This window comes from Squalius cephalus (genome assembly GCF_949319135.1).
Source record: "Squalius cephalus genome assembly, chromosome: 7".
Classification (NCBI taxonomy): Eukaryota; Metazoa; Chordata; class Actinopteri; order Cypriniformes; family Leuciscidae; genus Squalius; species Squalius cephalus.
This window is the reverse complement of record NC_137128.1, coordinates 8,681,120-8,707,378: the sequence shown is the minus strand read 5'-3', so window position 1 is coordinate 8,707,378 and position 26,259 is coordinate 8,681,120. Positions and strand designations below refer to the sequence as shown.

The 26,259-nt window shown below is 38.5% G+C and overlaps 1 protein-coding gene across 3 annotated transcripts in view; it reads right to left on the bottom strand.

Moving 5' to 3' along the window:
- Positions 1-687: 687 nt before the first annotated feature.
- Positions 688-26,259, bottom strand: part of LOC307161392 (zinc finger protein 521) — a 99,726-nt gene continuing 74,154 nt past the window's right edge. For 2 of the 3 annotated variants that reach the window (XM_079876061.1, XM_079876060.1), the window contains 3 exons: positions 17,207-17,338; positions 9,844-9,959; positions 694-1,907 (listed from right to left, as the gene is read on the bottom strand). In XM_079876061.1, coding sequence (XP_079732187.1) covers positions 1,878-1,907; positions 9,844-9,959; positions 17,207-17,338 — 278 coding nt within the window. In that variant the 3' untranslated portion in view covers positions 694-1,877. Of the gene's footprint in view, positions 1,908-9,843; positions 9,960-17,206; positions 17,339-26,259 lie in introns of all 3 variants that reach the window. The other variant, XM_079876059.1, reaches the window with a different exon arrangement.

The window sequence follows — 26,259 nt, the reverse complement described above, 5'->3', positions numbered from 1 at the left end:
CTTGTGTTTTTTTGTCTCTTCATTAAAACTTATTCACAGAGAGCAACAAAGTGTCGGCCCAGATCCGACCCACATCGGGTACATGTGGATTCCACACGGCCCAGATGTGGCACTATATTGCTGTCTGGGTTGTGACATACTTGAGACCATTTTCGTTGGTTAAAATGCAGAATGAGTCTGGCACAAGTTATCGGTTCCCCCTCTTCATCTACGTCTGAAATGTAACTGCACGTCAAACCAGACTTTGTGTACAAGTCCTTCAGGTTTGTTGAGATTAAGCGCATCAGACAGTTTAATGGTGCAGAAATCGGTGTGTGATGCTCCATTTTATCACGGCCCTCTCTTCTCATTGTCTTTATGACTCCAGCAAAAACATATTTGATGAGGTGAATTCGTCTCTTATTATACACCAGGACAAACACAAAGGTGGATCATTCAGATATCTGTTCAGACCCCACACGTAACGCTACATTACTGCTGAAGTGCGTCGAGCTCCGTCTTGGTGATTTGTTCAAAATCTTTGCTGCAACCCTTTTCATCACACCAGTCACCGTGTTGTTACTGCACGGTATTTTTTTCATTACGTGTTGTCTTGAATCCACTCATCTTCTGTCATGCCACCTAGTAAACTAACCGTTTTATAAAATGCATTAAAAAGCCAATCACAGAAATTCAGGCATTATTTTTCCCAGCCCTATTGTCCGTAATGTTGGCAACAGGGTTGTGTTTATATCACAGGGTTATATTTCTTTCATTCCATATGATGATGTTTGGAAAAAGCATATATACAAACAAGCACATAGAACACAATAATAAAACATCTTTGGAAAAGCACAGTACATCCATATCTTCATACAATTTTAATGTTTTCATCACATGAGAACACAAAAAGGTCCAACAAAATCGGACCCCAGTTAATTTTTTTTTATACCTTTTTTTAATTGACATGTCATGACACATAATAAAATGTCCAGCTGCCACTTATCAAGTGTGTAGTCAGCTCAAAATAAGAACATCCATTAAAGTATGGAGGGTTGCAAAAGTGCATGTCAATTTCATTTGATGTAAAACTGGTATATACTGTACATATTAGACACAGCATTGATACAGTAAGAGCAGGGCAATACACATCAGTCAGCCGTTGACATGCTCCTGACAGCATTTGTGTAGCCTATCCCAATGAGACAAACAGAGACAACAGAGAATAAGTTCCTTTCTTATAGAAAGAAAAATTTCCAGATACATCCAGACTTTAGCAAGCAGTAAACATTAATAACATAAATATACAAGTCATAAGTCAACATGGATGGACAGCAGTTTCTCTAACTCTGAGTGATGTCCTCGGGATCAAGAGAAGATCATTAGGAACGGAATACTGCTGCTTATGTCTTGTTCTGATTTTGCATATATTTAACATATTATTCTTTATATTTTATGTCATTTAAAAATGTGACATTTGAGCATGGTGTTCTGGTCACATGAGGCGTGTGGCATCAGACATAGGCAGGCTGGGCTAGTGATGAAGGCTCAGTTTTTTCCTGATATCATTTTGGTTTGTGAGCCCAAGTTTGTCCTCATATTAGCGGAATCTGGTTGACGATTTGTTTCTTTTGTAGTATTCAAACACATTTATTTATTTTTTTTAACAATAAAAATCAAGACTCTTTACAAGAAAAGGAAAGGCAAAACATGAAGGTTTACTTACAAATAGGTTGGTTGGATATTAAACACTGAAAATCAAACACCTACCCTCCTACCCTCAGTCTTCATTTTCTTTATAATTGTTTTGTTTGACTGGCAAGTGCAACGCAAAAAGAAATATCCATATATTTATTGGTCACGGTGGGGTCTTGATTCTCCATCAGGCATTTCTGTTGTTAGCTGCTGTGCAGACTCAGACTGTGGTTCTGAAAAAGAAAACATAATAGTTAATAAACATTGAAACCGATTCTCAATTCATCCTAAAGCATCCTGCACAGATGAGAATGTTTCCACACTGGGATCGTATGAACATATTTCAACACATTGATTCTGCACAATTATGTTTTGATTTTGAAAAATACAAGATTGCTTTAGATTGCTCCTGTTTGACAAAATCAAAATATCTCCAAAAGGGATTCTGAAATTGACAGAAGAAAAAAGAAATACAACTGTTTTTATTGCTTTTGTTTTTACATTTGTTCGAACATTATTAAAATGTGACAAATCTACAGTGGTTTAATCAAAGTGCCTGACCTTGACCAGAGTATATTTCTCTGACCTCTAGCAGCAGAACAGAGACAATGAGTCGGAAACACCTGAAGGCAATATCTTTCATCAAGGAAGGGAGCTTATGGAACAGCAAAAGCCTCAGGAGATTAGCAGGACATCACTGGAATTCATTTTCTGACTCTCACAGAGCAGCATGATGTGGACACTCTTCTCTCCCTCCTAGTGTTACATACAACTATGATGGGAAATACTGACCCAGACAGCAACATATTGTTGCCCCAGATCCGGGCCACATCTGGTATATGTGGATTCCGCGCATACCAAATGTGGGTCGGATCTGGGCCGACACTATGTTGCTGTCTGGGTGACCCAGGTGGGACTTTCGCTGGTTGGTGCGATCCAGCGTTTTTGAGTGATTCCATCCATATTCAGACAGCCCACTTGGCACAATGCTGGTTGTTTTTCCGGTCAACCCAACAGGTCCAGGTCGGCAAGACGGTGGTCATTAACAAACTCCTTCACATTGCAACCTTGGGCCCAGCAGAAAGCAATAGGGATGAAAAATTCCTCAAACTCTGGCTGGCTGTTTGAAGTAGTGGAGCAGGCGGAGACAATGCACACTAGAGATGCTGTGAAGAGGATCCAAATCTTCCCAAATAAGACAATGTCTGAATCCGAAATCGCCCCCTATACCCTCAAATAGGGCGTTATTTGAGGGGACAGCCATTTGTAGTGTTGTCCAAAACCATAGTGGACATTATTGAGTAAACTTACTCAATCCCACATTGCACCACAATAACGAGTGTACAACCGCTCAACAGCTGTCTGAATTCGCTCACTCGTTTTCATTCACCTCTTCAAGTGAACAGTATTAGCGGACTAACGTAGGAAATAGTGAATGAGGGTTTAGGGGGCGATTACGGATTCAGCCAATGTCAGAGAGGCGACAGCCCATCAGAGCATCCAACAATAGTGGGAATCCCCCCAGACAGCAATATAGTGTCGGCCCAGATCCAGCCAATCTGGCCGAATCTGGGCCGACACTATTTTGCTGTCTGGGCTCAAGGGCGCTATGCTGCTCAACTTCCCCAATACCCATGCCTGGACCCCATCAAATCCCAAAACGCTCTGTCACTGGAAAACCAACTAAATTGACAGAGCATCATGAGCACAGAGCACCAGTCCAGACTCATTCCCTTCCTGAATGCCAAGAAGTGCCCTAATTTTCCATTGCATCCACTGCTTACCCCACCAGATACACCCTGAGGCGGTTCCTCCCTGCAAAACCAATTTACAAAACATCACCAGAGAGGTGTTTCTTTTCTTTGCCAGAGAAGGGATTCCAATTAGAAAGTAAAAAGGAATCTAAGCCATCTGGTCAGCAAATTCAGAAAAGTGTTCTTTGAGATCCCCAGTCATACTCTGTATGTATGCTGATTGGGGTGGTTATAAGACAGCGGCCCAGTTGGCTTTTCGGACAGACAACTGAGGAGGTGAGCAGAATAATGCAACTAGAGGCCATCGAAGAGTCCCGGAGGCCTTTGTTCAGCTTCATCATCATGTTCTCAAAATTCAACACCTCCACCTGGGTCTGTAATGACTAACTAAAAGAGCTCTCGAACTGTGCTGTGAGAAGCCAGCCCTTGAGAACAAACCAGAATCCGAATGCCAGGGCAATTCAGTGGTTTTTAACACCAAGACTACAATTATACGTGAAAGCTAACAGTAATGCAAATGGTATCTCTTAGATGTTCCACAATGGGTCAGATTTGGTTAGTAAAATTCACTCCCTCTAACCATCCATTTACCCTTTCATCTTCTGGCACTCTTTCCTGTAGCAGCGACCAATGGTGCAGATTTGTCATGATAAAATACTGTACAGTCTGATCTGATAATACTGTAACCTTGATAACTCCTGCTAATTTTGTCACAATTTCATTAGGCCACCTAGCAATCGTTAAGCACTATTACAATCATTCTGCACAGGCTACAAAGAACCACTACATCTATATTCATTTAGAAGCAAATATCCAAAGCAACTAGGGTTGGAGTGGATCGCAGTTGATCCGTGATCCGTACGGACCAAGGCCCACGGTTCGGCACGCATGTGATTTGCGGAGTAACTACTAAATTTAGCCATCATAGAGTGAAAGTTTATAATTTGGATGTGTATTGTCTTGCCAATTTACACATTTAAACAATTTTAATCGTGGAAGAAGAGCCGAAATTATCTGTGCGCACAGCAGAGAGAGAGAGAGAGAGAGAGAGAGAGAGAGAGAGAGAGAGAGAGAGAGAGAGAGAGAGAGAGAGCAGGGCACGTTTCAGACAGTGCTCAAATACAGAATTGATTCCTCTTTCGCGTTTCCTTGACCTTGAACGGACACATAAACACAAAATTGTCAAAATACCCGTCTAAATGGCCGTCTCGACAAGTATTCTCTCGTTTATGTCATATGTGAACAGTTGAGAAAGAAACGGATGTTTGTCAGTTTTTCCGGTCCGTGCAGTCGGTCTTAAAGTGACAGCACACACCTAATATTATACTGTTGTCTGTGTCATTAATATTAATAAAACAACAAAATACAACTTTAACAAAGATGAAACTATATTTAATTTATACAGTGAACAAATAGAGTTATTTTACATTTAGGCTTAATTATTAATTTCTGTACCTGAATACTACTGTTAGACTTTGTAACTTTGTTATTTAGTATTCATCTCTGCTTGTAATTTGTGTATTTATTCTTATTTTATTACTGACTGTTCACTTGTTTTAAATAATGTTTGAACTTTATCAGTTAGGCTAGTAGCTTTTGAAAAACTTCAAGTGAGCTTTAAGTAATAAATGAAAAGCAAAGTTACGCCCCTCTCCCCCACCCCATTTATATTTTTATTTTTTTGCTGATCCAAAAAATGATCCGATCCTTGGCTCAAAAAACGCTAATGATCCAAACCGTGAATTTTGTGATCCGTTCCAGCACTAAAAACGACTTACAGAACCTTCAGGGCAAACAAATTCAATTTGTTACGTGCAATTTGTTATTTTAGCAATTTTCTGGTCAACTATGATGACATTAGGGACATTCAGGTCTGGCAAACTTGATGACACACTGGGAAAGGCTGAAGATGTCAACTTTGATATATTCTGTGTGAGGACAGGAAAGGAGCTCGCAGGAGTAGATGAAAACCTCTCTGGGAGATGATTAGGCTTGGAGTTGGTGAGCAGAATCTGTTCGGTGTGCAAAATGCAGCCATATCTTCCTGTCTTGAACATCCTGCTCATTGAAGTCTACTGTGTCATTGGCTTGGGCTACAAGTTTCTTTATGTAGCTTGAGAATGCTTCACCACACTGTGAAAAACACAATTACAGTAGGTTCTCTCCCAGACAGCAACATAGTGTCGGCCCAGATCCGGCCCACATCTGGTACACGTGGATTCCACATGCACCAGAAGTGGGCCGGATCTGGTCCGACACTATGTTGCGACACATGTCTCTTGGTAGTTGATGCCCTCTAGTGCCCCGTTTATTGCTTCCCTAAACAGGTCAGATGGAAGATTTGTAACACAAGGGACACTGGTATCACTTACCCAAGATCCGTTTGAAAGTAATGTAAATTATGCTCTTCTGTGATACATTACAGTAGATTGTGAGTTGTTTCATAGCATTTATGTCATAAAATGTTAAATAATGAACAGCAGTGCAGTGTATGTTTCCTGGAAATCCTGGAAATAATAGCTTTTTCTCCTTTTCTTTTCAACTAGTTTTCTAAATCCTCCTTTATCACACAATAAAGATGAATACATTAGCGCATTAACACTACTTCATCACAGCCTTTTTGATCGGTGTGGTGACACAATTCGTCATAAATGTACAAATGTTCCAAATCTTAATTAATACTAGCTGATGAAAGCTGCATGCACAATATCTATAAATGGGCTACAATTTGAAAATGCTGGTTTAGACTGCAAGAGATATTAGAGTTTGAGCAAGATTCATTCTCCTCAATAATGCCATCAGTGCAATGATTCTTATAAACGGCTTGAAATGAAACATTTTCACAACAGCGTGCATCTTGACAATGCTGAAGCAAAGTATCTTTTAATTCGCATTAGTAAAATTGCTAGTAAAAAGTTCACAGGAAGTTTACAGGAAGCAGAAGTGTGTCAGAGATCAAAAGTGTTTGTTTGGATTGAACGTCTCCCAGTGGTGATGAGCAGAGAATGAGCTCGCTGATGGGCTGCAGTGAGGGTTTGTCACCGTCTCAAGACGATGTGTTTGCATACACACATCAGACCCAGCCAGAGGCGGGAACAAACACACATACCGCATACTCTCACAGGACGCCGGAGTTCGTTGCTGTCTGTATCTGATCTACCTGCATCCATGTGTGTCACTCATGGGTAATATCGGAGCTTTCATTACACTTTTGTGTACAAATAATTTAGAAACATCCGAGCAATCTTAAAACTGAACTCTAAAGCTTTTTATTTTCTTCTTCTTCTTGTGCTTCACTGTGAACTGTAAGATAGAAATTCAGAGTCGATGTCAACAGTCTGTGTGATAGGAAACTATGGTTAGAAAACTGGGTTAGTTGTTTAGTCCACTGTGCATGTTGATGATAAAAAACACATTCAGGGAAACGGGTTTTTCATGTTGTTGCTGTCATGAATTAGTCGGAGGATTGGCTCCATTAATTGGTTTGGGAATTCAGTAAACAATTGCTCCTTAGTATTTCAGTGCAAATACCTGCATATTATTCATTAACCACTTGCTATCCAGTTTAACCAGTCACTGATTGGACTAAAATACATTGTCATATTATCATCTTCTCAGTGCAAACATAATGCCTTTCTATGTAAACTAATAGATTTTGCCCTACCAATCAATCAATCAATCAATCAGTATCTTCGCAATTAATGTTGTTATATTACCTCTCCTGCATAGGGGCTGATAGCCGGATAAACAGAATTAAAAAAAAAAAAAAATTCTTTGGATGTACCACCAGAAAGCAGACCATAATTTACCATATTTAACATTTCCTTTTCAATCATGGCAGCTGTAACTCATAAAATGCTGATGAAATTGTGGAGAAGACAGTATGTGCAAGTAAAGGGTCCGATCATGAGACATACCTAATTTTATAAGCAAATATTTCCATATCAGCAGACTCCATAACCTTAACCCTACTGACCAGTAAAACCATTCAAATTGCTATAGTTGACCTTGAAACATGCAACTATGGAATCGAAAGAGGCTCAGGACTTTAGGCAAAACTGTTGGAAAATGATAAGCACATGCATTAAAGGGTTAGTTCACCCCAAAATGAAAATTCTGTCAGTAATCACTCACCCTCATGTTGTTCCAACCCCGTAAGACTTTCGTTCTTCTTCGGAACACAAATTAAGATATTTTTGATGAAATCTGAGAGCTGTCTCACTCCTCCATAGGCTTCTATGGGATCGAAACTTGCCGGCCCAGAAAAGTTATTAAAGACATTTTTAAAATAGCCCAAGTGACTACAAGTTTATCAAGCAACAAGAATACTTTTTGTGCGCAAAAAAAACAACAAAAATAACAACTTTATTCACCTATTCATTTTATTCTGTGTGGGCCTGAATGAATTCACGTAGTGTAACAGCGCAGCGCGTCTGTGTTATACGTCACACGTAGGCTCACTATTGGCCGACGCTGGTCATGTGTGTGATGCGTGTGATGTACAACACAGAAGCGCTGCGCTGTTACACTACGTGAAGTATTCTCATCGCTTGATAAACTTCAGGTTGAGCCACTGTAGTCATTGGACTATTTTCACTATGTCTTGACTAACTTTCTGGGTTTGCAAGTTTCGATCCCTTAGAAGCCGATGGAGGAGTGATCCAGCTCTCAGATTTCATCAAAAATATCTTAATTTGTGTCCCGAAGATGAACGAAAGGAACAACATGAGGGTGAGTGATTACTGACAGAATTTTCTTTTTTGGGTGAACTAACCCTTTAAATCTGACAAATAAGTAACATTCATTTTTGTATTTAGGTGTGTGTGTTATTGTGTGAATAAGGGTGTAAAGTGAGGTGTTTGCTGCTTTAAGAGCTGAATAGATTGAGTTTTTCCCATTGTGCTCTTGGCAGGTCAGGTCAGTAGGACTCCTCACTGAGCCTAAGGAGCTTGGTAGGGGAAAGACACAGCCCTTCATCTTCAGCTCTACACAAATAAATAAAACATCACTGTATCCATCCCTCCTGATGACCTCTGACCTCTCCGACTGAGCTGAGACGACTGCTGTGTCAAGGACTCAGAAAACTAGAGCGCACATAAAACAAACTTCACTTTCAGAAGGACAGAAGGACTTCACTTTCAATCTGACAGCAAGTAAACCAACAAATAAACCCTCTTGTTTGAATTCATACTTCTGTTTATGTAAGTTCTCCATAATCTCTTGACACATCAGAAACCTGTTACAGGGTAGCAGTCTAGCTTAAGATGAACAGATTTCTGAAATGAAAACCATGCTTAATACATTAGAGAAATTTCCGAAGATGGAAGCCATTTAGGCTTGTAAATGTGATGATGTGATAAACTATTTTTCGTCACCAGAGAGAAGTCTTTCGTTTTCACAGGAAGATATGACATTGTGATTAAAAATTATGAGGTCAAAAAAATAAAAAAAATGAAACATGCATGGATGAATTGTTCACAGTAAGATCTATAATGCACATTTAGAAAATAGATAGGGTGATTTTCATTTTATTCCAACTTGGAGTCCGTGTTACAGTGTAATTACACAAGTAAGTATAGAGTAATATTAATTAACGTGTATTTAATATTCGTCTAGGTTTGGTCTGGTTTAGTGTTAGTTGCTTGTTACATCAATGCACACAATGGCCAACGTGTATAGACAACATTGAAATTGCACATGTATGAGATCATATAAAATGTACTATATTAACAACGAGCCATATCTAGTATATTTCCCAGGAGAGCTCCAGCCACTAAAAAAGGTATTCATCACAACACTAAGTTATGAATCCTCTCTGAGAGATCCACAGCTCAGACCAAACTCTCAGAGAGGCGTTTTATTGCCATGGAGTCACACGAACCTCAGTCTAAACCTACAGCCAACATGGTGTAAATCCTCTCGTTTTAACTAATTGTGGAAGGCAAAGGGGGCCACAAAACCAGTTTTCCATCCTCTATAGATTATGAACTATACATGCGATTTTTTTTTAAGTGTATACATTACAAACACAATCATTTGTTCATTAGCTAATAAAGTAATTAAAGTCAAAGTCACAAGCGGACTTTTTTCTGCTGTCAGTGATTTGAGCCAATCATCTGAGCTGAAAATGCTATATTACAGTAAAAGTTATGTCATGTCGGCACTCCCAATGTTGCTTTGGTTTTTTGTTTCTGCTCACGTTTCCCTGGCTGATATGACAGTGGTATTGGGCATTATACTGACATCTACTGACATGGATCATGCAAAGTTGATTGGTTAATGATGCCATAGCAGAAGCATCCTGTTTATAACCATATTTCTTTCCCATGATTTATTTATACTAGCCAGAAAAAGGGGTGTGGTAGAGGCTGGTCATGTGATCATGGTCATCAGTGCTCTCCTCAGATCATCTCACCTGAAGCTCGGTTTGGAAGAAGAACTTCAGCGGGCACTGTGAGCAGTCGTAGATCTTGTCCTCCTGCCCGTGTGCGGTGAAGATGTGCTGCTGCAGTTTACACGCCTGCACGAACACTGCAACGGGACACAACACACATGTGAACTGCAAATCTTTCCAGAAACACTGTCAGTTATGCATTTTAAAACCCTTTGCTGTAAAGGCTTATGCTTAATTTCTTGAAATTTGAAAAATACAAATTGTGCCTATATAAAAGCTTGGGGTCGGTAAGATTTTTAAAAGTATCTTCTGCTCACCAAGGACGCATTTATTTACAAAAAATAATATAGTAATACTGTGAATTATTTTAAGTATATTTTAAAATGTAATTTATTCATGTGATCAATTTTTAGCATCATTACTCCAGTCTTCAGTGTCACATGATTATAATATGATGATTTGCTGCTCAAGAAACATTTCTGATTATTATCAAGGTTGAAAACAATTGTGCTGAATGTTTAGTCACAGTGCAAATATTTTTTTTTTTTCAATAATCTGCATTAAGTGCATATACTATTACTATTTATACGAAATAGCAGTGTAAATAGTTGTTAGATGCTATTTATAGTAAGTGCTGATACTAACAGACACTACGTGCACCTTTATTCCCTCTATTAATACCAGTTAGACACTTTATTTCCATGTTTCAAATGTTTTCTTAATTTTTATTCAAAATAAATACCTTTTTCAAGCTGATATGTGTCGGGAAAAGTGCAGATTTAAACTCTGGCCGGTCAAGTCAAAACCTAACGCCTTACTCTCCACGGGTTTTCTTTTATAATTTTGTCTGGCCCAATCAGACAGGAGTTAGTGTGAATAACCTCTGCCAACAAGGCAGGCTATTGGCACTTACATTTTTGTGGAAACTATGGTATTTTTTGGGTTGTTTTTAGGATTATTTGATAAATGTAAAGTTTAAAAGAGCAGCATTTAAGTGAAACAGATTTTTTGTAACAGTGTATAACTGTTTCTTGTCCTTGATTTTAATACAAGTTTTCAGAAAACGTATTGACCCCAAACTTCTGAATAGTCCTGTATATGCAAGAACAAAACTAAAAATGTCAGTGATTTATTTCTTTTAGAGTTGACTTGGAGCAGATAGTGAAGAAAACAGACAAAAACTGTCCAGCATGTATTTAAACAATGTCAGTGATGTTTATAAAACATCCCATGATGCACCTCATGAAGTTGGTTGAGAGAATGAACAGAGCGAGAACAGCTGGAAACTAGACAAAGGGTGGAGACTTTGAAGAATCACAAATTCATTAATTTGTTCATTAAAAATGTTAATAAACATGTGGACAAAAATGTGGAAATAGTTATATTAAAGAATGAGTAGGGGTTTATTTTGACTAGCCGTGTACAAACAATAAAACTACCTTTTCAGAAGGCAAAGTGAATCTTTTTGAATATTATAAAGTTGGTAAAAATGTAGACACTTAGGCCCTGTTTACAGCTGGTATTAAGATGTGTTTTGGTCGATCGGATCACAAGTGGACGACACTAAATACAGGTGTAAACGGGGTTTAAGAGGTTTTGAGCTTGTCCACTTTTGACCCCTTCCAGAAGAAGTTGAAAACACATTTAACCAGATTGCTTTCGTAGTGTAAACGCTCATGTGGTCGAATGTGTTCAAACAGCCACTAAACACCGTCTGCTCTCCGTCTACTGGCCTAATGAGTAACATTATAGGAAGAGCTCTAGCCAGACGGGATTTAAACTTTGTCGGCTGGAGACCCAAGTTTGGTTTGAAGATGAAAAATGTCCCAAGCACAATGTTTCTCATCATTCCTGATTTCTAACACACACTCACAGCGTTCGTTTGGTCTTGTGTCTGTCAGAGCAGAAACTAAACGTTTTTCCGTTGTCTCCGGGCCGTTCATATGTGAATTGCTTAATTATATATGTAAATTATTTCATCCATTAGATCCAAAGATTTGAAAAAATCCATACATTACACCTCAAAGAAATCAGGATAGAAGTGGTTGAACATGGGCAAAAGAGACGGATTGAAACACCAGGTGTAAAATGCCTTAATGTCTATTTAAGTGAATCAGACCTGGAATTAATTTTCTCCTCTTTTTCTCTCTTTTTTCCCCCCATAAAATCACTCGGTTCAAATGAGGAAAGACACATGTGCTGTTTTCCTAGCACGGATCTTACAGTTTGGCAGCATATGAAAGAAGAATTGTCACAACTAAGTGAATCAAGATGTTGGGAAACCCAAATGTTTCCAGTCCTTTGCATCATGGGAGAACCGACTCCACCTGCATCAAACCACTCTGCAGATGTAGCGCGGCTTTGGTTCCCCATCCGTGATTTGGCTGGCTCTGGGTAATGGTCAGTCCGGTGCTTTGAGTCATAGTGAACAGTGAGGAATAATGATGTGCTTTATTTAGAGCCACTGTAGGGACACGCGGCAAAATAAACAAGCACAGGAACGGCAGTCCGTTCTACGTGCAAAAACACTCTCTCTATTAGTCAACAGTGCTAATTATATTGACAATATTAATATTCATGCAGACTCTTTATTTATGCGTAGCCTGATTTCAGTCACATCTAATCTTTGAAATGGCACTTAAAACACATAGTGCCTTTAATTAAGCCATAGAGCTGCTGAATGAGTGTGTGTTTGAGTGTGCGAGTATGCAGTTATTCTCACAGGACTACTTCAAACATGCTGTTTGTTTTTAGAGACCCATATGTTTAAGGGTGGCTAGTCGTGTCTCTGAGGTAAAGAGGGAGTTCTGGTCTTCATTTGAATTTCTTACAAGGGATAAACAACTTTTGCCTTCATGCCACTGCACTGGATTTTGGATTTAGACCCAAATTAGCTTTATTAGGGTCAATGATAACCTGTGTTTTCTAATTCAACTTACTCTGGTAACATGATCTGGACGTGCATCTGTGGATTTAACATCCTGAACACGAGCACAAATAAGTGATGATAGAGAACGATGGATGTGATTTGTTTTCAACCATGTGGAGAAAGGTTACTGGTAAAACAATAGAGTACAATTTCCATTATCTGTAACACTTTACAATAAGATTGTGTTTGTTAAGTAAGGGATAATGTACATCCAGCCGGTTGTTATCTCAGAATAACCCCGGACAGGATGATGAGGATCAGGTCTTGCTTCACACTGAAGGGGTTTATTCTGCGATAACAACCAGCTGGATGTACATGATCCTGCTTATTACACGGCTACTTGCCACATAAGTATATAATTAGACAGGAAATATTGTCTTGAGTTGAAATATTTTACTAGGTCTTTAAACGCAAAGCTTCCGCAGAGAGAGCAGTTTCAGTTCAAACTATACAGACATTTAAGAGATACGGTTTACAGCCATACCACTATTACACAGAATTTCACCACATAAATAATTATGGAGATAAGAGATATTGATTTGACATGAAACGGTTTTAAAATCGTACCTGTTTGTATCTCATAATCCAACAGTGTACAAAACAATCGTTGCAAAATGGCAGCAGCTGCGTTTGTATGAAACGAGAGAAAGCGAATCCACGATACTGGATGGCATAATTAAATAACTGCACACAAAATACTGATTTGACTGAGTTTTAATACTTTATTAGCTCATCAAAAGCAAAACTTTTTCCACGAAGAAAAAAGTTTCCTAGAAAGAGTTTAGCGCTGTGGGCGCTATTGACCAATCAGAATCAAGTATTCCACAGAGCCATGTAATAACATTAGATAATGCAATAGTTAGCGTGAACTAACGGCGTAAGAATTGGTCTAATTTATGTGGAAAAACTAAAATTTTCAACCCTCATTCTGACCCTCTGTCTCAAACAATCAGTTTTTAAGGTTTGTCAGTAAATGGTCACTGTTATGATTGGCTAATTTAAAGGGTTAGTTCACCCAAAAATGAAAATTCTGTCAGTAATTACTCACCCTCATGTTGTTCCAACCCCGTAAGACCTTCGTTCATCTTCGGAACACAAATTAAGATATTTTTGATTAAATCTGAGAGTTGTCTAACTCCTCCATAGGCTTCTAAGGGACCGAAACTTGCTGGCCCAGAAAATCTCTGGGCCTCGGGTCTTTGCACGTAGTGTTTAAGCGTAGCGCGTCTGTGTTGCACGTCACCACGTAGGCTCACTATTGGCCGACGCTGGTCATGTGTGATACGTGGTGACGTACAACACAGACGCGCTACGCTTAAACACTACGTGCAAAGACCCGAGGCCCAGAGAGAAGGAAATGAAAAGTGGAATAAAGTCGTTATTTTTGTTTGTTTTTGCACACAAAAAGTATTCTTGTCGCTTTATAAACTTAAGATTGAGCCACTGGAGTCACTTGGACTATATTAACGATGTCTTTAATACATTTTCTGGGCCAGCAAGTTTCGGTCCCTTAGAAGCCTATGGAGGAGTTGGACAACTCTCAGATTTAATCAAAAATATCTTAATTTGTGTTCCGAAGATGAACGAAGGTCTTACGGGGTTGGAACAACATGAGGGTGAGTAATTACTGACAGAATTTTCATTTTTGGGTGAACTATCCCTTTAATTGCATCATGAGACTTTTATATGAATTGACTCAATATTAAGAAACCGATAAATTATTTGGTAAAAAGTAAGGTTAAATAATAAAAAATAAAGAAAATGGTCTAATTTGAGCATATTTTACTTTTTAATTGTTGTTATTTTGTGTCATTTGTATTAAATGTGTTTTTCAGCCACAAAACAATGTACAAGACAATTAACTATAACCACAAGATATTTATTTATTTATTTATCTATATTAATGGGCCTATATTTACGAAGCCAAGCAGCATCATTGTGCACACAATTGAGTGTAAAACTGGAATGTTTTGTTGTGTAAAGTGAGACAAAAGCTCATAAGTGGCACGCAGAGTGTTTGTTCTGCGCTCAGCTTCCTCCAGGGTAAATGGAGCTACTTTCAGCTGCGGGCTGCCTGACTTCACATAGCTGTCAAATCATCCCGAGAGAGCGACACTTCTGACATGTCTCCGCTGCCTCTGGATGGCTCCTCAACTCCTCTTTTACCTCCTTCCCCCTCTCTCCTCTCTCATCCTCCCTCGCTTTGCATGATCACGCAGCGCCTATCCTTCCCCATCCGCATTCCTTCGTTTCTGCATCCACTCTCTCCGTCTACCGTCCCGAAACAAACCTGTTCTATTAAAACTAGTCATGTTGAAATAATGAAATAAAAATGTATATAATTCCAGATTTTCCACTGGTGAATTGAAATCCTATTACTTGCGATTATTATTTGTCTCTGTAGAGGCCAGACAGTACCAGTGGAATTGGTGAGCATAAATGTTTTAGCTGGAGTCTGAGGCTGTTTTTTTCCCTGAAGGTCTGTCTTCACATTATATTTGACTCTGAACCACAGTACGTTGGTGTCAACAATAGCTGCGTTTCCATTACAGATTTGCACAAAACTTTTGGGATATTTTCAAAATGTCGATAAAAAACTATTGCGAAGTAACGGCGTTTCCATTAACCGATGTTATGCGACTAAAACATAATTTCTTTCCTCTCACGATAATCATTCCAAAAATCATGGCAACGGACATTGGTAGGTTTACGTATATCCCAGCAACTAGCCATTATTTTTAATAGAAGGAGACGTAGGCGTGTATCCAAGCATTAATGGCAAGGAAAGACCTTTATACTTGTGAGCGGCACATATGAGGAGTTTCTGGGAGTTTCTCCCTTATATCTGCTTCAAGCTCTTGAGAAATTGTGGCATTTCTTTGTTGTTTAGAATCCAGTATTCCCAATGCTTTTGTCTTTTAGGAGTTTAATAATGAACTCTCGTCCTCTGTACAAACACACCGCGCCATCTTTAAAGAATGATCGACTGTTATGTACGTCATGTTACCTGTGAATGTTTCCATTGCTGTTTTGCAAAATATTCCTTTTTCGAATTGCCTGAAAAACCACCTCATGTGAGCGTAAAAACCTTATTTTCAAACCGTATTTTCAATTTGCGCAATTTGAAGAGTGATGGAAAAGCGGCCACTGAGAGTGCTAGCAGCAGCTGTTTACCACTGTAGATAAAGAACCATGCAGAAGGAGATATTTGCACAGAACCATACTTGCATCTCTCTGCTCTAAATGCCATTTCTGTGCACGTTGAGAGTTGCAAGAGATGCGAACAATATGATCCGATTGCTGAAGGCCACTTCTTTAGTGGCGAGGTGAGCATCAATAGCAGTTCACTTCCGCAAATTGAGGCTAGATTGCTTTCATACCAATTGCTAACCAAACTGAAGTCCGCATAAACTGAACCCCAGGCAACTGTTGTCAAGCTTTTGCACGAATCAAATGATTCAAACTCTGATGTCAAACATGCTCGGCTCCATGCCAAATAAAGCTCTAGTGGGAAAACGCCCCTAGATTAGCGTTTATTTTATGCATTTATGCATTTAAAGCTACATCTACATTAAAAAGGATACATTTAAAACAGCGTTTTCATTTCAAAACGCACTCCGTCCACACTAGCGTTTTCAATCATTTTCCAAAAGTTTCATCCACACTGAAATGGAAAATGCAAAATCCACCTTACTGTGCAACAGACATAAAGTTATCACACAATTCTTCTGACAGGATCATTTTATTTAGCAAAATATCTCACTATTCACTGATGCGTCCAGGTCGCGCTCACTCACCATTATATGTTTGGTCTAAAACGCTAAAACTGCTCTCATGTTTTGCTGCTGGACAGCAAATGCAAGTACATTTTCTGTCATCTTTGCAAGAAGAAAAAGATGTGTTTTTAAACTAAAACGTTTTAGGGTGGACAAGGCGTTAATCTCATGTTTGTCATGATTTCTGCAGTGCAGATGCCAAGCTGCTTTCTTCTCTCTCTCTCTCTCTCTCTCTCTCTCTCTCTCTCTCTCTCTCTCTCTCTCTCTCTCTCTCTTCTCTCTCTCTCTCTCTCTCTCTCTCTCTCTCTCTCTCTCTCTCCTCTCTCTCTCTCTCTCTCTCTCTCTCTCTCTCTCTCTCTCCTCTCTCTCTCTCTCTCTGCTGCATGATCAATATGAGTGCGGAAGGAGATCTGGGACCTGTCTGTCAGGCGCCAACTCGAAATAAAGCCAAAATGAAAAAAAAAGAGAAAAACCCTGTAGATCAAGTCAATAAGAATGAGAGAACCAGGGAAAGAGAGAGGAAGACAAATGAACCATGTTACTGTGGTGGCAGAAGTGTGGTTGTATAAGATGCAGCTGAAGGTTTTAAGTTATACAGTATGCTTTATGTACCTCCCAATCAGGGTTTTGATTTTACTCTGCACTGACATATAGACACACAAATATAAAAAAAAAATACCTGTGAAGCAGACAGGACACTTGAACGTGCCGCCCATCCCCTCAAAGCTGTGCTCGATGAGGTGACACTGCAGTTTTGCTGGAGAGTCGAAGGTTTGACTGCATAGTTTACATTCATGAATGAGACCTTCCTCTGGGAAAAGACAGAAAAACACAAACACAACCCGTGTCACTGGAAATGTCAGATTATAGGATTTATTTTAAGCGTTCTTAAATTCTTATGTAGTGAATCATGTTATTTTTTTGCACAGAAACACAATGTCAAGAACATGAGACACTGAAGCCATCAGATGCTCATGACTTAAATATCCATGTGCGTTATCTTTTTTATAAGAGTTCATGGCACTCTGATTTCTAATTTACAAAGATTTTAAACAAAGACTTGCATGGGCAGAGTAAGATTTGTAAAAGAAGAAACAATTTTTTTTATTATTATTACATAAATGTATGGTACATGTTATGTTCTACCAAATTCTTTTTCTCAATTGATTTGTTGACATACAAATAATAAATTAGACAACTTCCAAGATTCCAAGAAACAAACATTCTTTAATAATAAATCCAACAAGGAACACGTACTAGAAACTCAGGAAATATAAAACACAACCACTTTAAACTTAGACGACACTGAACAAAGAACTGTGAGAACTGAAGGCTTAAATACACGTGGAGTAATCAACAGAAACTGAAACAGGTGCGTAACATAATCAGTAACCAACGAAACTAACAAGGGAAACAGACGGACGAAAACCAAAACTTAGGGACCGTTTGCATGTCACCATTTTCAACTAAAAACAGAAAACTTTTCATGTGTTTTGACAGTTCATTTACACAACAACAGTGTTTGGGGCCTGGGAACGCTAACTTTTAAAAAAGCGTTTCAAAGCGCAAGTTTTTGAAAACGATACAGTTATTGTCTCCATGTAAACAACAGAAACACGAATCTGTGAAAACGGTGACGTCATGCGCATGCGTATTACGTGTTCAGTCTATAGGAGCGTAGTGTTTCTTTACAAAGTGACATCGCCATCTACTGGCCTGGCAACAGAATACAGCGTTTTTAGTCATTTTTGTGGATCTGTGTGAAAGGGGATCGTTCTGACAACACTGACATCTGTACTTTTCAAAAACGCAAAGGCTTTTCAGTTTTTAATAACCTACATTGTTGTCATGTAACACAAACAAACTGAACACATACCTGACAACAACTCTATACAACAATAAAAAATGGCTCAAATAAATAGAAATGTAAATTTTCTTCTTGAATTAAATTAATGTTTATTGATGAACCCCAACAAACTAAAGTAAATCATTATTATGTGTTCTATACGGTATTGCTCCTAAAACCATAACAAATGATTCTGAACAGATTCAAAATATACATATTTTTTTCAGATATACATTTCATTTAAATTTATGATTTTTTTGAATTGTGCCAATTTAGAAACATTCCACTACTTCACTAGTTTCATCACGACCTAATAAATTAGTACAGTATAAGTATTTCAAATCAACAATAGGATATGGATCAGCTCACAACAACATGAAAACATTTTATTTTAATAAACAAAAAGTATTGTTTATGTAGTATTGTTTGTCAAGGGAACATAAGCTAAAAAGTCAGCAAAATAATTAGGAATAAAGGAATTTTCCGGTTTTGGAAATTTTATTTTGTACATGTTTTTTACCCATGTTTTAAATTAAGCATTGAATTGTGTTGTGTTTTAGAGGCCATTTACACATTATTTTCAAATAAAAATGGAAAACCGTTTTGGCCATTGATTTACATGACAACAGTGTTTTGGGGGCCTGAAAACACAAACTTTTGAAAACGGGTTTCAAAGTGCTGGTTTTTGAAAACGATACCGCTAGCGTCTTACGATGTAAACAACAAAAACACGGATCGGTAAAAACGGTGACGTCATGCGCATGTGTATTACGTGTTCAGTCTATAGGCGCGTAGCGGTTCTTTACAAAGTGACATCGACATCTACTGGCCTAGCATGAATAATACCGCATTTTTAGTTGTTGTCGTGCAAATGTACCCTTAGTGTTGAAGGAAATATGTGTAAATAGAAAAGGTACTGGTAATTTTCTGAAAACTTTTCTACACAAAAAAAAAGCAGCATTTTTAAGCTGTGTTATATGTGCCATTAAGTATTGCATGTGCGTATATAGTGGAGTTGCTTCTCTGAAGGATATCAGAGGTGGCCTGAACTTGCAGGTCTGTGTGAGCAGATGTGACTCCAGGGGAACATGCCTCATGGGAACATCTGCTGCCTGCCGAACCCCCAGAGGAGTCGTTAGCACAGGTGGCCACAGATGGCATTCAGCACAGCGTCAACTGTGACAGGATCCTCAAACACCACTACAGCAGTCCACACACAACTACCAGTTCATGTTACATCTGTGTTTGCAGCTTCACAATGCTAGGGCGTTCTGGGTGATTGTCAGGGCATTGCTAGGTGATTGTTACATTGTCTGCATGACCTTTCCAAGTCATCGCGCCCAACTCCAAGTCTTGATATTCTGGTCTCTATATCAGTGTAACTCTACTTGCTTTTATTGCCCATTATATAATCCGCCAGTCTGAACAAGAGGCACTTCTGGACAGAAGAATATGATGGTTTGAGGTACTCATGGTTGGTGGTGATAACCAGTGGATCTTTCTAGCTACACCACAGATGGTTCCCTGAGAACTAATGGTTCCCTTAGGAACATTTTCCTGGTTGCATTCGCACCGCCAGTAGGAACTCTGAAGTGAAGTAAGCCGCACTTGTTGTTGTGACTTTTATTTTGACGGCGCTGAGAACGCCAGAGGCTGAGCACACATCGCTCCCATTCTCTGTGTTCATTAGTTTACGATCTGTCTAACAGTCCTGGGCTGCGTTCTCCGAAACTACCTTAACGCTACGTCGTTCTTAAGTTGTACCTTAAGAAGTACCTTATCGTTAATACGTGGTTTCCGAAAACTTCTTAGTTAAGTAAACCTTCTGTAAGTCATACGTTCGTAAGGTTGGTCTGGAGCGCTCTTAGCTATACCTTATCGCTGCTGACGGTTCATAGGCCTACCGCTAGTGGCCACCACTACGCAAAAAGCTTTTTTACATCGCAGTTTAATTACACATAGAAAATTTTATATGAACATTTAATATAAAATCTGATTTAGTATTAAAATTACATTTTTACTTTACTTTAAAATTTTACACATAAAATACTTAAGTTGTTATAGCCTACACCCAGTGTATGGAAGTGTTTTCATTAATAAAGTTTCCATACACTAATGGTTGTTAGCTTTTTTAATTACTATCCTAAGGCACATCAGCTGGCGAACCATTTGACAGAAAAGGCTTAGGAGTCTATATAAAGAAAGATGAGTTTACACAAACTTTATAGCTATGGCAGCGAGACAGCGAGTACTTGTTTTAAATCAAAGATGGCGCCGTCCGCGGAGCCAGTTAGTGTATGTCAACTACATGCTGGTGGATAATCAGCATACGTTGTGGAGAACATTAACACACTTATGGCCGTAAGGGTTTGGGATTGCACACTTGCTAAATTATAAACACATATTTATTTCTGCATGTACATATTTCAATGAGCCCCGATAAATGCAGTTTGTACTATTTCTAAAACGCTTCTTTATAAAGAACATTGTTTTCTCAATACTTTACCTATACCGCTGTGAAGGAAAGAGCGCACAATCGATCATCGAGGCATCGATATCAACCTATTCAGCGCCTCCACCATGGACAGCGCCTGCTAAGGTCGAACTTAAGAAGGTTTACCTTAAGCAACATCCTAAGGTATAGTTCGGAGAACACACGTAGGAAAGGTATACCTGTAGTTAAGGTGTACCTTTTGAGTCTTCGTAGCGCGCTAAGAGACAACGTTATCGGAGAACGCAGCCCTGTCTAATACTGAACTAAGAACTGATATACATAGAAAGTAGACAGTATGGTTGACGTGTGGTTGATGTCCAGTGTCGCTAGCTGAGCAGAAATACATGATCATGTTTGGCTTGGTCCCCTCAAAGTTGCGTTGGATTTTCTCCTCAGCGAAAGGTTAGGAGGCCCATCTATCACTGTTTTCCATGTTTGTATCTAGTTTCTGGAGTAAATATATAGGCTATAATCTGTGGGTTTACACAGCTTTTTTAAAAAATGGTGAGTGCTGGTGTTTCGCGTCCGTTCAACCAATCAGCGAACACTAACGTCACGGGTAGTTCCTATAGTGCTGGTTTAGACCGACTCTGAAGTAAGAATTAAATGAGTTCCTCCAAAAGGAGTTCCTAGAACTAAAATCATTCCCAGTTCCTGCGGTGCGAACATGCCAAAATCTGGGTATTTCCGCCAATGGTTCTAGGAATTATGAAAAGGTTCCTCTGGTGCGAAAGCCCCTTATGTTTGGAATGAGTAAGATTTTTTATGTTGGAAAAAAGAAGATTCTTATGTTCACAAAGTCTGCTTTTTTTTTTTATCTAAATGACTTGATCATGAATATCGGATCATTAAAATAACTGTAAACAAGCAAGCAAACAAATAAATAAAATCAATAAAATAACTGTTTTCTACAGTGGTATATTTTAAAATGTAACATTTCCTGTGATTTTAAGCAGAAAAAAAGATTGCTGAACAAATTTTGAAGAACCGCATTTATTTGAGATATAAATAAAAAGTTCTGTCACAGTGGATTGTGAGATTGCCTGATCTGCAACGAAGATGTGAAGCTGCAGCTATACGGCAGCAGATACTGACCTGAGAACAGCTCACTAGGGGGAGTTGTGCATCTATTCATACATAATGAGCCAAATTAACAGTGATTAAAGCCCTGGGAATTGAACACTGACTCCTCCTCCTGTGTGTGTGTGTGTGTGATTTCCCTGATGAGTTCAGCAGCTCATGTGGGACTGCCGTGTCTTTATTCATTTAACGCTGAAAATAATGTAGGAGGACGTTATAAGGGAAATGTATCAAATCGAACGTTTATGATTAATGATGGTTTTGAGCTGTAGATTCACAGATTGGCAAACACACACAGACACGTGTATATACTCGCTGTAGCGTTTCTGCATGTGACCTGCGTGCAAATCTGACATCTCGTGTCTAATGAAGACAAAGGGAGAAAAACATCTTTAGTTGCATTCATACAGAATGTTCATTTTTCCAGGAGATCATTATTAATTTATTAATGTGATTCACTGCCATATTCAAATCAGGACGGGTTTCAGAAGAAATCAACAAGGGTGCTTCTCAAATTATTGTAGGTTATTAAAGGTTATTCTCAAATTATTATAGGAAGGGGCGATAGTAGGTTTTCAATATTAGATGGGGCTCAGCCCTAAATGAGGGCATGATAAAAAAAAAAAAAAAGTAAAAAAAAATTATATATATATAGTTTGTATACATGACCAATAGAGTAGGTTCTACACTGCCTATCAAGTCAATCTCTGGATAATGAATTAATTTCTAATAATGTTTTAATAACCATCTAATATTAATTAATATTCATTAAGAATACAGACAATTTTTAAAGAAAGAAAAGAATACAGATATATATTTTTTTAAACACTATTATTATTTTTTTACACTACATTTGTGCAGTAAAATTAACTTTAAAGAAGATCTACATTTCTCATTTTCCTTCATGGAGATAACATGGAAAATGTGTCATGCTTTAGTGGAGGAAGCTTGTTTCCACCATAGAATAAAAAATAAAAAAGGTGATTGCGACTTTTTATCTCGCAATTCTGACTTTTTAATCAAAATTGCGTGATATAAAGTCACAATTGTGTGTTATAAAGTCCGAATTGCGAGATATATACTCGTAATTGTGTTTAAAAAAAAGTTTATATCTCGCAATTCTGACTTTATAACACACAATTGCGAATTCTGAGAAATAAAGTCAGGTGCTGTAAATGTGCAGTCATAAGCATACTACTAATGTAGAGTAGTTGTAATATTGTTCATGAATTACATGAATATAATGTAATAACAACAGAGGATTTTCATGCTACTAAGGAAAAACAATGTGATTGTCGACTGTTGAACAAGCTGACTGTTAGTCACTGGCTTAATTTACTTGTACATAAAGAACAATAAACAATTTTGTGACAAAGAATGTCTGACTGAACGTCTGTCATTACATTACTGTCGGGTACGTAGGCTTTTCAAACTGACTTTTATGGAAAGATGTGTTGAATTGTGACTGCTTTACCAAATAATCCACAGTGAAATGAACCGAACAAACAAAAATAATCCTCTACTGAGACATTCAAACAGCCTCTTTCCCAACATTAGCATCCTTATGGAGTTCTGAAACTTACAGGCTGATTTTACAGCACAATGATCTCTTACATGTCAAAAGATCAGAATTTTGATTTATTTCTCAATCCTTGATGGGTCATTTTGACCCGAAAAAAATTGAGTGTTCATCAGAGGGGTCCAAGACCCTAGGACTTTTTGAACCACAAATACACAAAACATTTTTGTTTTGTTGTTGAAATTTAAAAAAGTAACAAATCCTTCCCTCAAATCCTTCAATTTGACCCCCTTAGGAATGAATGGAAATTGAGAAATGCTTCAGTACACATAAAAAAAAAAAACTAAAAATGCTCAAAATTCAAACTAAAAATGCTACAACTTTACCAAAAAATGATATTATAATGTCTACATGTGTATCTGAATGTATACTGAAGAGAAACTGACTTTAGGACCCAGAGGAACAGCTCATTTGCTCCATATAGAGATATAAGGCCATCTAGTGGAAAGAGTCATGAAATATCATGTTATATTATTTATTTTTCCACAAGCGGTCCGCAAAGACACTAGCCTGGGAAAAACCCAGACAACTTCCGGCAAATTCAGATTTGCTCGAGAAGTAGTCTGGCAAAGAGCTCATTCAAGCCCATTTCCATGGCCTAGAAATCGCGGCACCAATCAGAAACGTTGAGGCGGGCTTTACACAATGACGATCGCTCTGATTGGTTTTAGGTCTATCTAATTGCGCCCAGAGGCATTTGAGCGACGTCCGTTCAACTTTTAAATGCATTATTATATTCAAATTGCAAAAACATGAGGACAGTCTCCATGAAAGGCCCACTGGCAGATGAACGTGCTACTACATTTCTCTCCGAAACGGTAGGAAATTAAATTAGATTTAATAGAGGATTTTAACTGTGACACGATGATTGACAGGGCAGTTTACGTGACAGGATGCACGCGACAGATCCGTCTGATAAAGATGACGAAGTAGTATGTCCCAAAGCTTGCCTACTTTTTTGCTACACATTCAAAAGTAAATACCTTTTCTTCACAAAAAGAGTACATACTTTTATGGCGTAGTGTAACTTAGGCGAATTGGGACGCAGCATATGGCTTTACACGATGCTGATCGCTCTGATTGGTTTTAGGTCTATCCAATTGCGCCCAGAGGCATTTGACGCCCCTTTGGAAATGATTTGTCTATGGAGCTTTGCCAGACCATAACTCAGTTACTCCTGAGAATGGTCTGGTTTTAACCAGGCTACAAAGACACCCCAATGTAAGATATTTTGAGCTGAATTAAAAGGATTATGCATGAAATTGAAAGTTATTTTGAGGAATGTGCTTAAATTACTATTTATTTATTGATCAAATCTAGTAATTTAAAGGTAAATAAAAAATAACAAAAAATCTTCAAAAAAATGCATTAAAAAAAATATATATATATATATATTATCAAAATTAAATAAAATAAGCTTTCTGGAAAAAAAAAAGTATAATTTTTGGCCTTCGGGTCATTTTGACCCGCGAGGGAAAGATACTTTACAAAGTGCGAAGGCAGGATGAGGGTTAAATGCAGTTCTCACTCTGTAGTGTGTTTGTGGCCAATGTGACGGGTTCATGAAGATTTAAAAATCTTTTTGTAAGTGCTTTTGTTCCAAAATGTAAGACTTTATTTGAAAAATATTAAGCAGATATACCTGAAGTCAAGCATTAGCATAATTTCAGCAGACACGTTTCATTTTAATACCTCTCAGCAACAGCATTTAAGCATTTTACACGCTCTTTCTTTCCTGGTCTCGCAGCGTCTCTCCGTCAGTGTGTCGGCCGCCCCGTGAGCCGCTCACACCAGGAGAGAGGAAGTTCATTAGCTCAGCTAAATCAGAATTAGTCCCTTCATTCTGACGGGCTGAACTTCATTAGACGGCCCTTCACAATCCAGCAGGGAGACGTGATGAATCAACGCGGGACGATATCTTGCCTCGCACAGCAGATTCACACTTCCTCCACACCGCCCTTCCTCTCTCTCTATTCTTACATTTTCATTGAGATCAAGAATAAATTGCTGAAAAAATGAGAAGCGAGACATTTGTATATAATTACAGTGCGAACGAGAGACAGATGCCTGCAGAATTGACATCGGCCCTGCATCAAACATGGTCAATAAAAGCCACTGGGACAAAAGCATAAGCGTTTGAAGGGATCTGGATCTGGTTTCAGTGCCAATCTATGAAGGATTTCAATGATATCTCTTCAACATGTGAACCATACAGCAGATCTGCTTCGGCTCGTGCGCTCCTGTAGCCGCCCCACTGATGCCTGTTGCCATAGTTTCACAATTCAAAAGAGGCAAGAGCACCAATCAGATAAAGAACAGGACACAATTAGCAAACAAATCAGATTGTTGTGCAGCATGCCAAATGAATGAGACTGCACGGAGGAGCAGGTCCTGTGAGATTACACGCCGGATATATCAAACCGCTCGCGTCGGATCCTGTCCTGCTATAGAACAACCAGCGAGATACAGAGATCTGAAGCAGCCATGTATGACAAGCATTATATGCCATAATGTGATGCATCCTGGATGACTGATTGTTTCTTGTGCATGGCTTATTCATTTAAATTAGTAAAAACAGAAGTTCTTCTCCATTTTCTGTGCACGTTTCAACAAAACAATTGCCCGAATGATGCTTTTCTTAAACATCGACAACAAAAAAATTTATAAAATTAAATAATAACTGATTTGAATTACCATTTATAAATGTAATAGCCCCAAAGACAATTTATCCCT